The following is an 18,921-nucleotide window of genomic DNA, read 5'->3' as shown; positions in this document are numbered from 1 at the left end:
GTTGGAGAGCAAAGGTCAGTGGGATTATTCAGAATAATAGATATTAAACATAATTATATATATTTCTTTGGTTAGTCATCATTTAATCTTATGGATTATATTTTATTGGTTTATGGGCTGAATTAATGAATCATAAAGAATCAGTTTGCAAACACTGAATCTAAAGGGCACATGGAAAGATAATTTAAAATAATACCACCTGGAGATTTAGAAAATTAGAATTCAAGCTTCTATGCTTCTCCTTGAACCTATCAGACATCTTTAATAAATTCAATTAAATGATGTATTATTCAATTAAATTATCTTTGGTGCCCATGAGAGTTTCTAGACTCATGGGCACCCAAGGTTTCATGCATTGATCAATTCAAGCCTTTACAAGATGGAGAGTGTCAGATATGATGAAGAATATAATACATTATATATATATTTACAACTTCTTCAAACACAACCATCTCTCACTTCTCCTGAAACCAGCCCTTAATTGTTATAGATTTCTCTTTAGAGTACACCTACATTTGAGAAAATGTAAAATCCTAATGAATATTCAGAATTTACTGAGATCATAAATTTAGGACCCATTTCTCCAGCAGCAAATACTCAAGCACATTGCAGGAATGCTTAGTTCTCAGGTTAGTATTCACCTGAGAACTAAGATTAAAGTTAGTATCTCAAATCTGTCCTGTAAGTGTTGAGCCAAATTTTCTTTCATTTACGACTTCTCTTTGCCCAAAATGTAATTGCAGAAAAACATGCCCAACTCATGGAATGTCTACCAAACTACTAAGTTCATCATAAAAGAAAATAAAGAAAATGCATTGTTTTACATTTCTAATTTTATATAGAATGAGTTTATTGTTAAATGGCTCTTCTCTCCTAAATATTCATAAATCACATGACCTTCTAGAATTCCAGTGGGGATTGGTATTAAATTTGTTATTCCATAGGTTTAAGGCAGATCTTTCATCTGTTTTCAGGAAATAAATATATTTATCTAACTTGGCAGCTTTCAAATGTCCATTATTTCTTGAAGATCACCAAGAGTAGTCCCTTTGTTTTAATGACCAGATATGTAATATGACTGAGGCTGCAAACTTGGTCTCACTTAAAAAAGTGAGATAGTCTTTAATCCATCTCGGTTTTCCAATCCTTCATGTTGCTTTGACTTTTCTAGTTTGAATATGCTTCATATCAGGAGGGATGGAAACAAAAGGTCTCTGCATTTTGCTATCTGCTAATATTCGTGCATAACTACTTCATGCAGGATACCTGGTCATTCTTTATTATTCTAATTCTAAACATAGGTAAAGAACTTTCTCTGCTTGGCTTTAATATTTTCCCAAGTGTAGTATTAATTAACATAACAACAGATCTTTCAAAGTATCTATTAGTTACCAACACAAGGTGGAACAAACATAGACTCACATGAATTTTTATTTATATTTGACCATACTGGCTTGATCACTATTCCTGTGATCTTCTCTGCATGTTCTTTTAAAATATTATCTCATTGCATAACATCATAAAACTTTATTTCTTTATAAAAGATCTGATGTCTTCTTATTGTGTGGAAAGTTAAAATTTTATTGGTTTGTGTTTATTATTGGATTATGTTTATCATTTGTTTGATTATTGTGAAGATCCAAAGTTAATAATCCAAAATTAAGTTTACTTATTCTTATTGGTTCAAACTTCTGAGAGATGAATTTTCTAGAAGGTAAAGTAAGACTATATCCTGTGTTACTTTTAAAGGAGCACGTTCCCAATGATATCTGGATAAACGTAGCCCTCTCTCACTAATGTAAGTTGTATTTTTGCCAATTTTATAATATTCACTAGAAAAGCATATTGCACATTCTTCCGATTGGGTGATATGTAGTACATGTCCTGATGTCACTGGTGTTTCTATCCTCTCTTATATTCACTGAAATATGTTTCAATAGGCTTCTACTCAGCTTTCCCATTTTCATCCATTCACTTAGCAGATATGTACTGAGAGTCTACTCTGTGCCAGATGTGGTTCTAAATACTCTGGATACAACAATGAACATAAAGGAGCAGTTCTGTACTTGTGGAATTTCTTTGAGTTGAATAAGAACATGTCGCCCACATGTTCAACTCCTCTAGTGCTGTTTTTCTTTTCTTCTGTTGATTTATGGGTTCTATTGATTCATGGTCTACTAAGTCATTTTTTACTTGAAATAGTTAATCTTTCCAGTATAAATGCTATATTATTTAAGAAAAGATGTGAGCTTTATCTGTAAAACTGAGATAATAATACCTCATCACTATTTTTTGAACAGTAAATAAAATGGCATGTGCATGGTGAATAGCATATTTCCCGGAACATAGCAAGGATGTAAGAAATGTTTGCCCCTCATGCTCCAAAGACAAATTAAAGTTTATAGTAATAACCTGAGCAATGATAGAGGAAATAATAAATTTAATCAGTGACAGATATGGCCTTCGTATCAAGTTAAACCCATTTGTCATAATAAAAATTATGTTTAACCATGAATGAGGCAAGCCTAGACATGATCTATCATAGTATTATATTCATTTAAAGTTTCCAGAGGGGGCATCTTTTGGTTTAACTAAAACACAAAAGGTACATTGTACAAATATCAACAGCATCCAAACCCAATAGCTAGAGGAGAGGTATAATAAAGCACCCTTATAAGCACTTGGATAAACTTTCCATCTACAAGTTTGCCCCACCCTTTAGAAAACTGAAGCAGCTTTTTAGAAAATATCTAGGACCTGGGTATTGCTATTCATTTGAAATGCTTTTATTTTCTGCACACACTTGCTTCTGTTTGGTCATGCACAAGAGCATTCCCAGCATTAGGTCTGTGGAAAGCAAACACTCACTCCACATGTAAACTTTAAATACTCTTGGGATACATCGCGATCTCACTTCACCACAGGGTCACACAATTGCATTCAGCTCTTCAGCACATTGTCCAATATTTAAAAAGCCTGCTGTCCACTGGAATCACAGCTCAACAAATCCTGTTGGCTCTAATGAATCACTTCTACAGTCTCTGGAAAGTGTTCCTTATCTGTCCATAAGTGTGTATGTCCTTCGAAGGGCTCTGCTCTTGAAAGATTTTCCTGGTCACTCTTGTTCCCACTGATTTTATTTCCTTCTCTAGAGTTCCCAAATAACTATGAAAACAAAAGTGTTTTGAGAGAGAATAGGGTACTATGGAAAACCTAACAGGGGAACTAATGTAATCTGGGGTCAGAGAAAGTGATACTTAAGCTGAGATATGGATGGTGGAAATTGACCAGGTGTAAAGGATTAGCAAAAATTTTAGGAAACAGGGGTGAATATCCTAAGGCCCATACCTAAGAAAAGGGAGATCATGGAGATATTGGATAAGCCAAGGGAGGTCCAAATGGCTGAAGTTCAGGGAAGAATGGGAGAATGTTTTATTATTCACTATAGTTTTACATATTCTTTTTGCAACCCTTGTAAGTGGTGAGCTTCCTGGTTACTTTGAATGTTTTATGCTCGTCATATAGCTTTTACCAGCATACCATATGCTAACATTTCTCGACTGACACATTGACTGTAAGGAAAACCGGCTTACTGAGGAGTATTAAATCAGTTGGATCTGTACACACGCACATTCACACACACACACTCTTTTCTCTCTCTCTCTCTCTCTCTCACACACACACACACACACACACACACACACAAAATTTGCTGGTTATCTACAAATACCAGACACTACTTAAAGCAAACTGTACATACTAATTTTTTTTTAAATCCTCTTAACTATTATTACCATTTCACAGAGGACACGAAAGACTAAAGATGTTAAGTATCTATCTCAAGAATAAAAACCATCAAGTAGTATTCAAACGCAGAAAATCGGGCAGTATAGTTTCAGAGCTTGAGCGTTTCATCACAATAAATACAAAATGCAATGAAATATCTTACGGTTTTTCAAAATTAATTCTTTTAAACTGCGCTCTGTTAAGGTTACCCTTCCAGTCTTACTATCTCTACTATATCCACTATAACTCTACTTGCAGCCCAGAACTGCTTACTAGCATCTACATTTGGATATGAAATAAGTAGTTCAACTCGATCTGTCTTAAATTGGGCTCATATTTCTCCCTCAGATCTCCTCCTTCCCCTTCATTCACTGTACCAGTTAGGAGCCCCACCATTTATTTACTTGGACACTTAAGCCAGAAGCCTTCTGTCCCTTCCATCCCCACACCAATCCACCCACCATGACCTGTTGTCCTGTCACCTTAATGCCTCTCTGGCTGGACTGCTTCCCTCCTTCCCCTCTGTCACTACCTCAGTTCAGCTCCTCAGCAGCAGTCATCTAATGGATCTCTTGCATTTGATGTTCCCTGACAACATTCTCCATCCTGCGGCTAGGATGTTCTAAATTTTGATTACTATCATGTCACTACCCTGCATAAACCCCTTTAATATTCTCCATTGCCTTGAGAACAAGGCACTAATTTGCTAATATGACTTCAAGCTTACTTCTATGACCTTATTTCTTGCAAATTATGCTGTCATATGCCACATACCTATTTAAATGCTGTTAAAGTTACTTGAAGTTTTTCAAATTCATCACATTCTCTCTCATCTTTAGTCTCTGCTCATCTTACTCCTTGTGCCTGGAATGTCCATTCTTTACTTCTCTTGGCTAATTACAATTGGCTCATTGGAATTCAGTTTAGAGGTAGAATGGAATTTCTGAGTGTTCTGATAATATTCTCTTATTAACATTACTTATCATACTTCTTACAATAATACCAGATTATCATGTCATTCAAGGCAGAGTCCATTTCATTAATGTTTATATCCTTAAAGCATGCTATAGTACCAGCAGCCTAATTTGATATTTAATAAATATTCATTGAATTAAACATTTTATTTTTAATAGACAAACATCTTAAGTGTTTATAATGATACTTTGCTGTTTTTCCACCTTTTCTCTCATTTACCACCCAGGACTTTATCTCCCCTGTCTGTGCTTGGAATTAGGTACAAAGTCTGATTTTACATGGACACTGACCCTAAATTATAGAATTTTAAGTATGAGAATTGTAAATTCTTTAGGATTCCTTTTGTAAAGAAAGAGCTCAATGTTTCTCTGTACAGTGACCTAACTTTAAAATGTGACACAATTTCAGAATTCCTTAGAGCTTGTCCATTTATTTATTTTCCATAAGAGAGCATTGTCAAGATGTGTGCACTTATTCATGTTATTTTCTCAGTTCCAACTTTCTAGCTCAATTCTTAGCACAGATTTGTCTACAGAGGACTTTGGGCCTCTAGAGCTCTCTCTGAAGAACAGGTTTGAGATGCCCATTACAGGCGCTGTGCTCTGTGGTTTATTAGAGGAATTTCCTCTGTGGCGATGAAGAAGCCTGCCTGGTGGCACAGAACTTTCATATGCATTAAAAGCTTGCTCTAAGGTTGTGAAGTGAGATACATTTTATGGAATGACTTTGTTTGATGCAGCTGCAGAATCAATTAAGGCTGAATAGGGTCCTTAGTTGTCAATTTTAGTAATAGCCGAAAAATGCAAAATGCTGAGGCTGGTAGTCACCCAGATGTTTTAGTCCTGCTGACTGGCACATCAGTGTTCATTCTTCCTGATCTCTCTTTGGTTCTTGGGCTTACCTCCTAATATAAATAGCTATTGTTCTTACTCTCTTCCATGAAGTCCAATTACTGAAGTGGCTCAAAATGGTACAATAGAAACTATGCTCTACTGTTCTATTTTCATGGTTGAGGAGTCTCAGTCTGAGTTACCCCATACAGGTGGATCATCATGAGGGTCAGCAATAAAAATAACAAAATGAAGAGGAAAGTCAATGATGAAGAAACCCTGGGGAAATTATAGCAGTACTCAATTGTCAAAATGAAAAATATGGAATACAATTCAAACCTCCTAACTTTTATTAGAAAGCGTGTGTGTGTGTGTGTGTGTGTATACACACACATCTGAAAGCATATGTATATTTATAGTGGGTATGCATATATATGTACAGTAAGAAATCAGATTTTTTACACTGTCTTTAATTAACCTAGGACCACCTATACATCTGACTAATGATGTCAGCCTCTGGGACAAAGCTCCCACATTCATTTTTCAGAACTGGCGATTCTTTATCCTCTTGTAGGTTTCCACAACTGTCAACATAACTCATATAAGAAGAAAAAGTCTTTTATTCTAGACAAGGAATGTTGGAAATCCCAGTAAGCCTGAGGGTGACCTCCATCAAAACTGAATGAAAAACACATATCTCTCTTTGCCTTGTCAGCTGACAGGGTCTAGAGGTAATACCTAGTAGCAGTGAGAACCTCTAGCACACAGATCTTAATTTCTAATATTCTCCAATTAAAAGAATCAGAGCTCCTTGAGAAATGATTGATACTAGGACAGGGGTAGAAAATACACATGTTAAATATACAAAACACAGTGTTGGAAAGTAAAGAATTATCCAACTCCACCCCCATGACACCACACACAGAAACACAATGATGAGATATATCAGAAGGATAAAGGAACCAACTGAAACAGCTCTCAATGGCCAAAGCTGGAATAATCTGAGCAAAAAAAAAAAAAAGTAGTTTTGGATTATAATCCAAAGTATACATGTCCATGAGTTCATACTGATATAAATAAATGACTGCATAAAATAAACAAATGGGGGAGAGTAGGCAAGCTTCCTGTGTAGAAGGATTCCACATACTTTTACAGTCTTTGTCCTCAAGGAGGTGGAGCATAAACCCCACTCCCTACGTATGGATTGTACTTAGTGACTTCCTTCCAAAAAGTTCAGCATGAAAAGGTTAGAGCAGGGGGAATATCTTTACAGTGGAGAAACCTGACAAACATTACCTCAGCCAGGTGATTAAGGGAAACATTCATCAGCAATGATGAGTTATGTTGATAGGAAATACCATGAGATGATGTGATGTGATCAGAATGGTCCTCCACCTCCATGGTCTCTCCTCAGAACCCACAACTTCAGTCTAATCATGAGAAAAATATTAGAAAAGTCCCTCTTAGGGGACATTCTACAAAATATCTGACCAGCACTCCTTAACACTGTATTAAGTCATCAAACACAAGGAAAGTCTGAGAAACTGACACAGACAAGAGGAGCATAAAGAAATAATGACAAACGAATGCAATATGGCATGCTGAATGGGATTTTGAAACAGAAAAAGGACATAGGTAAAAATGACAGAAAACTAAGCAAGATGCATGATTTAGTTAATGGTAATGTACTGATATTGGTTCATTAATTTGGGCAAGTGTACTATAATAATGTAAGATGTTAATAACAGAAAAAAATATACCTAGGGAGCATATGGAAACTCTGTTCTATGTTTACAATTTTTTTTAATCTAAAACTATTCTAAAATACTGAGATGATTTTTAAAAAACTTAATGACTTTCAAATCTGTTTTTTTTCTACTTAGAAAAGTTAAGGGAAAAGTCTCCACCATTGCAATATTTAATATACAAAACATTAATCATTCTAATTACATTCATTTATCTAGAGAAATAAGTAAATATCTCATAATCATGTCCAAGGGAGAGAAACCTGAAAGAACACATCTCTTAGGAACAATAATCAAAGAAATGAATTAGAATGAGTTGACAAAAGATGAATGAGATCTATGTAGTTTGGTTTATGGATGCATCAAATGGTCAATAGGGAAGCTAGGAGAAGAATTTGCTCTTGCTCAAGTTAATGGTGTCATTTAGAAGATATTTGAATAGCACCAGAGAAGCCAACTTGTCAGAGGAGCTCTGTTTCCATAATTTTAGTATGATATTTGAAAATTATTTTCTTATTGATGTATTTTATTTCCTTTGCTTATGCCTCCAGAATGTCTGGACACATTCAAAATGTGGTTTTATTAAAATCATGTCAACTTTGAAGTTTGATTTATCATGTCAGTGCCCAAAGCTGATGTGCAAATTGTGTGTGGCAGAGATAGTTCTCATCAAATATTCCTTATACTCCACTACATTTCTCATTCCTTATAGCTAAGCTGGGACCATGTGGCTGGTTTAGGCCAGTGATTTGTGAGAGAATGTGATGTTAGTCACTTTGGGGCAGAGGCAGTTAAAAGCCTATGTCTCTCTCAACCTCTGTCTCTCTACTCCCTTGCCATTGCAACTTCAGACAACATGTTTCCAGGTAATGCTGCCTCAAGATGGGAGCATCTACTAGTCCAAGTTTCTGAGTTATTTTGTTGGGAAGACACCTCTTCTCACAACCTGCCAACCTCTGTTGAACATGCAATATGTATTACATACTGTATGATGCCCTAAGTCATTGGAGTTTGTTGCTATATTTAGTGTTAGTTATTCTACAACTTGCAATGCAAATTGCATATATTTTAAGAAACAAATACTGCATTTTAGACGGTCTTATTATAGGTAGTCAGAAGTAGCTTTTGATATTACTATAAGGATTGATTTCCACAGATCCAAAATCACAGTACTTTATCCTATTTAAAACATTTAATTTAAAAGGGACCACGTCTAGAAGTTCTGACTGGAAATAGTCCTGACGGTAGAACCCATTTGGGAAACAAATGGATTCTTGCAAAACTAGGAAAAATGACAAAAATTCAAAATATTGGAAGAATGGGGATTTTGGCAAAAGATTTCATCAGATCGCATTTCAGGAAATGCTGCATCTCAGGTAGAGGGGTGATAAATCACAGCTACTGCTTGGCCTGTGATTTTCAGGAATGCAGGGTGAAGAAACCACAGCTTTTGCAGCTTAGACCACGTTATTATTGCCTGAGATAGGGAGAGATGAGTGTTGACTGAACGTAGTTTAAAGTACTTTGGGGACTGAGTATAATTTGCTTTGCATAATTTTTATAAAATATGGGTGTATGAACAGAGAACATACATTCACACTCTGCATGCAAAGGCCTTGCAGATCAGCTTGGGATGCATTGCCGTTAGTCATTATCATTACAGTAAATAGCTTTTATGGAATGAAGTTCCCCAAGAGCTATCTTTCATTCATGTACTCAAGTTTGATATATGTGTTGTTATGGTTTTTATTTCTCCTGGTAACTTTTTTACTTTTAATCTTTTGAGGTACACAGTAGGTATATATATTTAAGGGGTACATGAAATATTTTGATATAGGCATGCATTGTATAATAATCACATCAGGGTAAACGGGGTATCCATCACCTCAAGCATTTAGCTTGAGGTGACGTTCATATCCTTCACCTACTTTTTGATGGGGTTGTTTGTTTTTTTATTCTTGTAAATTTGTTTAAGTTCCTTGTAGATTCTGGATATTGACCTTTGTGGATGGATAGATTGCAATAATTTTCTCCTATTCGATAGGTTGCCTGTTTATTTGTGTTATAAACATTCCAGCTATACTTTTTTAGTTATTTTGGAATGTACAATTATTATTGACTGTAGTCACCCTGTTGTGCTATCAAATACTAGATCTTATTCATTTTATTTAACTATATCTTTTTACCCATTAATCATCCCCACTTTCCCCCATCCTCACTACCTTTCCCAGTCTCTGGTAACCATCATTTTATTCCTATCTCTATGCATTCAATTGTTTTATTATTATTATACTTTAAATTCTGGGATACGTGTGCAGAACGTGCAGGTTTGTTATATAGGTATACATGTGCCATGGTGGTTTGCTGCACCCATCAACCTGTCGTCTACATTAGGTATTTCTCCTAATGCTAATCCTCCCCTAGACCCCAAACCCCCGACAGGCCGCAGTGTGTGATGTTCCCCTCCCTATGTCCATGTGTTCTCATTGTTCAACTATCACTTATCAGTGATAACATGCGGTGTTAGTTTTCTGTTCCTGTGTTAGTTTGCTGAGAATTATGGTTTCCAGTTTCATCCATGTCCCTGCAAAGGACATGAACTCATCCTTTTTTATGGCTGCATAGTATTCCATGCAGCCATACACATGTGGCCATGTGTATATGTGCCACAGTATTTTATCCAGTCTATCATTATTGGGCATTTGGGTTGGTTCCAAGTCTTTGCCTTGTGAATAGCACTGCAATAAACACATGTGTGCATGTGTCTTTATAGTAAAATGATTTATAATCCTTTGGCTATATACCAGTAATGGGATTGCTGGGTCAAATGGCATTTCTGGTTCTAGATCCTTGAGGGATCACCACATTGTCTTCCACAATGGTTGAACTAATTTACACTTCCATCAACAGTATAAAAGCGTTCCTATTTCTCCACATCCTCTCCACATCTGTTGTTTCCTGACTTTTTAATGATCACCATTCTAACTGGCATTAGATGGTATTCATTGTGATTTTGATTTGCATTTCTCTAATGACCAGTGATGATGAGCATTTTTTCATATGTTTGTTAGCCGCATAAATGTTTTCTTTTGAGAAGTGTCTGTTAATAACCTTCACCTACTTTTTGATGGGGTTGTTTGTCTTTTTATTCTTGTAAATTTGTTTAAGTTCCTTGTAGATTCTGGAAATTAGCCCTTTGTGGATGGATAAATTGTTAAAATTTTCTCCCATTCTATAAGGTTGCCTGTTCACTCTGATGATAGTTTCTTTTGCTGTGCAGAAGCTCTTCAGTTTAATTAGCTCCCACAAATGCATGAGAATATGCAAAGTTTGTTTTGCAATGCCTGGTTTCTTTCAGTAAACATAATGTCCTCCAGTTCTATCCATGGTGTTGCAAACAAAAGGACTGCATTCTTTTTTATGACTGAATAGTATTCCACTGTGAATACGTACCCCATTTTCTTTATCCATTTGTCTGCTGAAGGACACTTAGGTGGCTTCCAAATATTGGCTATTGTGACTAGTACTGCCATAAACATGGAAGTGCAGTTATCTCTTCGAAATACTGATTTTCTTTCTTTTGGGATCCAGTGGGATTGCTGGATCATATGGTAGCTCTATTTTTAGTTTGTTGAAGAACCTCCAAACTGTTCCCCATAGTGGTTATACTAGTCTACATTCCCACCAACAGTGTATGAGAGTTCCCTTTTCTCTACATCCTTACCAGTATTCGTTATTGTCTGTCTTTTGGATATATGCCATTTTAACTGGGGTGAGATAACATTTCATTGTAGTCTTGATTTGCATTTTTCTAATGATCAATGATGTTGAGCACCTTTTCATATGTCTGTTATTTGTATGTCTTCTTTTGAGGCATCTCTATTAAAATCTTTTGCCTATTTTTTAGGCAAAATATTATGTATGATATATGATATATATCATATATACATATATATCATGTATACATATATATGATATATACATATCATATATATTTTCTGGTTATAAGTCTCTTGTCAGATGAGTAGTTTGCAAATATTTTCTCCCATTTTGTGGGTTGTCTCTTCACTTTGCTTATTGTTTCCTTTGCTGTGCAGAACCTTTTAACTTGATGTGGTCCAATTTTGCTTTGTTTGCCTGTGCTTATAGGGTTTACTCAAGAAATCTTTGCCCTGACCAATGTGCTGGAGGGTTTCCCCATGTTGTCTTTTAGTGGATTCATAGCTTGAAGTCTTAGATCTATGTCTTTAATCCATTTTGATTTGATTTTTGTATACGGTGAGAGACAGTGGTCTAGTTTCATTCTTCTGCATATGAATATCCAGTTTCTCCAGGACCATCTATTGAAGAGACTGTCTTTTCTCCAAGGTATATTCTTAGCACCTTTGTGAAAAATGAGTTCACTGTAGATGTATGGATTTATTTCTGGTAATTAAACGTCTTAACATGAATGTAGAGAGAGGATTTATTCCATGTTTCATATATTCCCTAGGGCCCCACCCCCAAACTAATTACTTGAGGGAAAGATGACAGATTCTATCAATTATGGTGTTACACATAGATAAGATTTTCAATAGCATTTGATGATAAATTAAATAATAAATGTGTTGAATTCAAAAAAGATTCCTTTTAACTTCCCCTCTTTCAAAAAATTCTTGATAAGTGATTTCAAAAGTTAAAAGAAATACCTTCTCAGAAAGTAGATTATGGGTCTCGGGTTAAGACATTAATGGTATATTTCTCTCCACTTAACTAATGAGTAGTCCCAGTGCCCCACTAATGAGCCACATGTATTTTTCAGCAAGTTAACAGCCCACAGAAAGATTTACATTTCAATTTACATTCACAAGGCAATTTTCTGACACAGCTGTTTTCCTGACTGACTACTTAAGACCTTTTCTTATAACTTTTTTCATTGCTTTGCTTTTAGAATTACAGTGTGGGTGTTCAGTTTTACTATGTTAATTTGGGTAACCTGCTTTCTTCAACTATAAAAAGATTTTTAATTAAATAAAAAGAAAACAAAAATCCCTGTCTTCATGGTATTTATATTCTGGGGATGGGTTGGGGTGAGGTGAAGGTAGACAATAAAGGCTACCATGAGGTATTCTAGAAAGTGATAAGTGCTATGGCAAAAAGAAAAAGTTGAACAAAAATAAAGGGGAATTAGAATGGCAGATGAAGTGGGGTGGGTATTGGCAATTTAAAATAGTATGGTCAGAGGAGATCTCATGAAGAAGATGACATTTCAGCAAGAGAGTTAGCCATGGTATTGCTATGAAAAGGGCAGATAAACATGGCTCATAAAATAAGTGTACAATGAAGAATTGTGGCATTGGTAAATATGTATGAAATTTGAAAGAAGTTCTCCTGGTAAAATTGTTTTGAAATGGCATTAGAATATCAGTGCAGTCACAATAGTGCTTGTTACAGTGCTACATAGGGAATTGTCCATTTATTTATGAATTGTTCTGATAGTTTATAGGTAAGTCAGTGGTTTTGTTTTGGCTTTTTGTTTGGTTATGTTTCAGCTATGGTCATAAGGTCACTGGTTACATTAATTAGGAAGGCTTATTAATTCTTGATTGTCTTGTTTTGACAGAAATGACACAAGGAGATCTCATCACAAATCTCAAGACAAAGGAGTAGCTCTGGTTTCTAAAATTCATTTGGGATGCATGTGATGGAGGCTCTCACTGCTCATACTTTTCTTTTATTTCCACCAAAGGGATGAAGAGTTTCTCCTTCAGTGACCGCAGTCATCATTTCCCCTCCACTCCTCCCAACTGTCTGTTTCTCATTGTAGCTTCTTAGTATGTCAATGTCACATACACAATTCAGTCTACCCCCTTAGTATACCATGGGTAGAAACATATTGAGAGGCTCATTTCAAACAAGTAAGTTGTAGGACTGCAGTCTTTTTTTTTTTTTTTAAATTAATACTAAGCTGTTTCAAAATATTCAGCATACCCTTAGGCTGCTAACAAGGGATTTTATCTACTCTGGAAATTTCATCAGTTATTGCAACATGTTTGGACTTCTTTCTAGTAGTAAGAGATCCTATTCTATGTACTTAATGGCTTTACCCTTATCTCTTGGCTTCATGCCCTGTGAAGCTTGCTGGTGGCACCCAGACCCTAAGCCAGGGTTCACAATATTTACATGGTTGCAATAAAATATGCATTCAGACACCAGGGTTTTGTTATTGTTGTTGTTGCTGTTGTTGTTCATTTATTTGGCAGCAAACCAAACAGATGAAGACTCAACTCACTCTAAAACAGCCAGCACTAATCATGGGGTAATCTGGACTCATAAATGATAGCATCTCACAGAATTTATAAAACTATACACAGTCAGGGCACTATCAGTTTGGTAGCCCTTCAGCATTGTCATGAGATCTGAATAGAGCTGTTTACTGCCCTGACCACCTTCCACTAGGCTGTGAGACAGAATTCTCACTCTTTCAATAAATGTTTGGTTTTCCATTGCTACACAGTTGATGCTACTTCCTTAATGCTGATTTTCACAATAATTTGTTCCTGTCTCTATATTGCATTGTGCTACCTAGCTCAACATTTTCTTTGATAGCTATCAATTTAAAATTATATATGCTAAATTATATTTTAAAATAACTTATGAATCAAATGTGACGATATGTTTGTGAAGAGACTGCAACACAATAGTGAGAACCACTGCCCTGGAAAATACTCACCTTTATTAGGTTACAAACATAACAATCCTTGTGTATTGGGCAGAAGGTGCCAGTGGCACAGCCATGTAAAACCCCACACCCCTTTAATATGCTTTTCTTCCATTGACTTGTTTTTTCTGAAAAGAAATTACTGCCAGTGAATGCTCTTAAGCTTAGCCTTTTTTTTTTTTTTTTTTTTTTCCCTTTCTTACCGGATTCTCTGGTGGCCATTGAATACACTACCTGTTACTCCAACATAAATAAAACTCTAAATCTTATTTCCACTAGTTTCTCCAAATAATCTCCCTTTCTATGGTCCTATCCCTACCACGGGCCATTGTTTTTGCTAACTTTCAAACTAGCCATTTGCTAGGTATTCATGCCATTATTATGTCTAAAACTCATGCTTGCATTTGAACAGGAAGAGAGTTTGTAATGTAGCTAATTCACACTACAAGTTGTGGAAGCAAGAGTATTTTTCAGTGTACATTTTCTAGGTGATAATATGGTATTGCCAAAATATAAGCCATTTCAAAACTACAGGGAAAAGACAATAATATCAGACAGCCCTATATAAATACCTTTGCCAGGTCCATTTTACAAAGCTAAAATATAGCTATAGAGCTATACACTAAATATAAATTTAGTTTTACTCTGTAATTTTTAACCATGCACAAAATCTATTGTTTTGTTTTTAATCTATCTGTGAGAGGTTGGTTTGTTGAAAAGAACACCTTTGTGTTCCGTCTCCTCCAGTACATGTATACAGTATATATTTTCCCAGAGGAATGAGTGGTCTCACAATATTTCTTCTTTCAGAAGTGTAAAAATATTACTCACAAGGAAGAGAAATATCTCATTTAAGTAGGAAATAGACATTTAGCAGATGATATATAATACATCAGCTACAATTTTATCTTCAGTTTTCCTTTTAGAAGCTATCTAAGCTGTGCTCTCTGGTAATAAGGTGATAGTTGTCTCTAGCAACATGGAAGTCCTCCATTTTCTGACATACTACAAATTATTAAAATTTTTATATATAAATATTTAAGGAAACAAACTTATAATAGGACAACTGAGGTGAAATTTAAAGAAAAGTCCCCTTTAAAAACTCCAAATTTTAACTTCATAGTTAGTGAAACAGAAATTTTCTGTACATACACAAACATAGGCATATGTACACACATATATAAACATTATTCAAATTCTGTTTAATAGATCTACTTGTCAAAGGGATAAGGAAATCAGGAAGAATATGGAAACAGTTTAATTCTAGGTTTATTAAGGTTAGAGTGGGATTGGCGGAAAATCTTTTGCTAGTATTTCTTAAGGAAGGATCCACTGACATTTTGGATAGGCCAGTTCTTAACAGGGAGGGATTGTCCTCCACATTACAAGGCATTTAACATCCATCTACTAACAGTCAGTGGAACTTTTCAGCTATTAAAACAGGTCCCTTTACTTTTTTAAAATACTTCCTAGGAAGTACTTGAAAATCACCAAAGGATCTTTAACTACATTTTCTTGTAAAGGAATATTTTAATCATTTTTCATGTTATTTTCCTAAAACAAATTAGTTAATTACTCCTGAGTTGTTACGGATTTTTATAGCTTCGCCTGTGACCCATGTTTCTGCTGCTCTCTTTCTGCCTTCTAGGGCTCTGCATATCATCTCCAGCCCTCCAGCCCTCTCTTCATGTCAATATCCCACACTCAGTTTCAACTCCAACAGCAAACTGTAACAGGATATGATTAAACTAGCATTGAGATTATTTCCTCATCTTGATTTTATGAAAGACTGAGGGAAGAAAATGTCATAGAGAATTAAAATCAAATCAATACTTGTATTAGTCAGAGTTCACCAGAGAAACAGAATCAATAGGATGTACATATGTTATATAGAAAGAGACTAATTATAAGGAAATGACTTTTGCAATTATGGAGACTCGTAAGTGACCAAATCTGCAACTGGCAAGCTAGAGACCCGGGAAAGCCAATGGTGTCATTTTAATCTAAGTCCAAAGGCCTGAGAACCAGAAGATCCTATAGTATAGTTCTAGTCCAAAGGCTGGCAGAAGGAATTACAGAAAGAGTTGATTCTTAAGTTCGCGACCAAAGGCAGGAAAACACAGACATTCCAGATCAAGGAAAGTTTCCAGTTATGTTCTATTCAGGCTTTCAACTCATTGGATGAAGCTCATCGATATTTGGGAAAGCAATCTGCTTTGCTCAGACTACAAATTTAAATGTTAATCTCATTCAGATTATCCCCACAGAAATACCCAGAATAATGTTTGACCAAATATCTGGGCATCCTGTGGCCCAGTCAAGTAGATACATAAAATTAACCATCACAATACTCTTGAGAGTCAATAAAACTGTGGTAATAAAGCAGTCAAAGAACAGAGCAAAGGACAGTGTTAAAAAGTTAGGTATGTGACAGCCATACCTAAATGTAACTCGACTTATAAAAACTAGAATTTGGTATTTTCTTTGTCTGTATTCTGTATTCTGTATTGAGAAGTGCTTTAGTCCATCTGCATAAAACACAGGTAAAACTGAATTTGGACCCAGACTTCCAGCTGAATTGAATTCTTTGTGATGTTTAGCAATAATTTTACACAGAAAGATTGTCCGTCAGATCTGTAGTGGGAAAAACTGTTAGAGAACATACTAAAAAACATTAAGTGTACCTTTTCTAAGTATTAGATGTAATCTAGTGCCATGTTAAAGCATGTAGAGCTACATTGCCTGGGTTCAAATCCAAGCTCTACTTATTACCAAATGTGTGACCTTGGGCAAGCACTTAAACACTCTGTGCTTCAATTTCCTCATCTGTAAAACATGGATAGTAGGACTGAGCTGTTATCATAAAGCAGCAAAAACAGATAATAGTACGTAGCTGTTTGCTAATTTTATTGTTTTTGGCTTTTATACTAACATGTTCTTTTTTTCCAAAGTACTTAACTACTATCTGATATTTCACTGGCTAAGGGCTATGGGGGTAAAGTTAGAATTTTGAAGAAGGACAGATAATAAAGAACACTCCCTCCCTTGTTTATCACTTTCAAATGTGAGATCATGAGACTAGTGACTTGTCTGTCTTATGTTACTGTAACTGTAACAATATTCAACAAATAGTATGTGTCCAATAACTTTAGAAAGAACTTATTCCTTTTATACAACATAAAAGAATGAATATGTGAACGAATATATAAATCTTCATATATACACATATAAACACACACACACAAAGAGAAAATGGGGGGAGGTAGAGAGCATCTACTCAGAGATAGCCACTGCTGAGCATGGCAGATACGATGATGAACACACACTCTCACAAAATTTTACAGTTCTGTGGGAGAGATATTCAACCAATATCCACATACATATAGTTACTATGGAACTATAAACTCTGATATGTTCTCATCAAATTTATAGTCTAATAAAGGAAACATTCTAGATTTGAATTTATTACTATATTAATGATTATATACTAATTACCTGATTAGAAGTGTTATGAAGATGCCATGAGAGAATGAAAAATTAATATTAAATGAATATTTTATTTATATAACGTGATACTGAGCGTGGTGTAACAAATATATCATTATTTCTTGTAACTATACTTCAATTAAATTTTTTTTACTAATTAAAAAAATCGCAGCATTTATCACTCTCTGAAATTACTTTGTATGTTTATTCATTTTCAGTCTCCCCCCAACAAACTATTAATACAATATAAGCACCAAGAAGGGTTATCAACATTAGCTGAATGTTGCTAAATGCAATCTCTGGCTACTTTAAATGATTGCAACTTAAATTTTTCTGAGAATTGAAAAACTCCATGGACTTAATAAGTAGAAAACGGACAAAAAACAAAGGATAGTACATATATTCCTTCCCTGAGAAAATGTTACAGTTTAATCTGTTTAAGGAGAAAATTTGATAAATATTGTTTCCAACATTCATTTTGAAAGCCATATACAGTAGAAAAGAGAGAAAAATTCATGTGTCATATAGTTTTTTAAATTAGAACTGACTTAAGTATTAAAATAATTCACTTTCAAAGTGTTTAAAAGATTAAAATTTATTTATGTGAAGTTTTAAAATGGTGATAATAAAAATGGTGCTGAAGCTTTACAAATCCCAAAGGCCTTTCATATATATAATTTGGGCCTTCCAACAATCTGATGTTTCATGAAGTAGATTTTAGAGACAAGTCAAAGTACAAGGTTTCCTCCTTTCTCCTTCCCTCACGAACAGTTCCTAACACATCAGATGTATACTGAGTGCTTGCTAAATATTTGGGAATTATTATGATAATAGTATAGTGATGAGAAAGATGTTTTATTCAGAGGCATTGTATGGACAGCAGGTTGGAATGTCAAGAAAAGAACAAAGAAGAAGCCAAAATTGGAAAGAATCATTTGAATCATTACAGAATTCAATAAGTGAGACCATAAAATTAGTAGGTTTTTATGAGTAGCCATCTTTTGGAGGCTATTTGGTGGCTTCACAGCTCACTAACTCTCCAACTGGTTAGCCTCAGTTTCTCAAAATGTAAACTAAGTAGAAATTCCCCAGAGGGTGGTAGAGAACGTGGAATGAGAGGGTGTGCATAAAGCTTCTAACGCAATCTGGCATATAATAGGCCCTGAACAAATGTTCAGTGCCTGGCGCTGCTCCCCACTCCCACAGTGCTATTGTAGTTGCACTGTAGGCTTATTTAGCGACGTCGTCCAATACTGCAGTAATGAACCAGATTGCTTGGATAATTGGCATTCTCCCCTTCAAATCCAGGATTGATAGATTCAATATAAGTCTATGCAGTTACCTATTCTTACAATAGAGAGTTCTCATTAAGGAAATGGATTAATTGGCTTACCAATAT

General features: G+C 35.2%; 1 protein-coding gene across 7 annotated transcripts in view; it reads right to left on the bottom strand.

Annotated features, from left to right (window-relative positions):
• Positions 1 to 18,921, bottom strand: part of LOC113224983 (B-cell scaffold protein with ankyrin repeats) — a 227,903-nt gene that overhangs the window by 51,994 nt on the left and 156,988 nt on the right. For 4 of the 7 annotated variants that reach the window (XM_026455024.1, XM_026455027.1, XM_026455028.1 and 1 more), the window contains one exon: positions 6,902 to 7,021. The exons of the other annotated variants lie outside the window; for them this stretch is intronic. In XM_026455024.1, the coding sequence (XP_026310809.1) occupies positions 6,917 to 7,021 (105 nt within the window). In that variant the 3' untranslated portion in view covers positions 6,902 to 6,916. Of the gene's footprint in view, positions 1 to 6,901; positions 7,022 to 18,921 lie in introns of those variants that run through there. 7 annotated transcript variants of the gene reach the window in all.

The sequence above is a fragment of the Piliocolobus tephrosceles genome, chromosome 3, assembly GCF_002776525.5.
Source record: "Piliocolobus tephrosceles isolate RC106 chromosome 3, ASM277652v3, whole genome shotgun sequence".
NCBI lineage: Eukaryota > Metazoa > Chordata > Mammalia > Primates > Cercopithecidae > Piliocolobus > Piliocolobus tephrosceles.
Note: the sequence above shows the minus strand (reverse complement) of the source record. Positions and strands in the feature narration are given on the sequence as shown.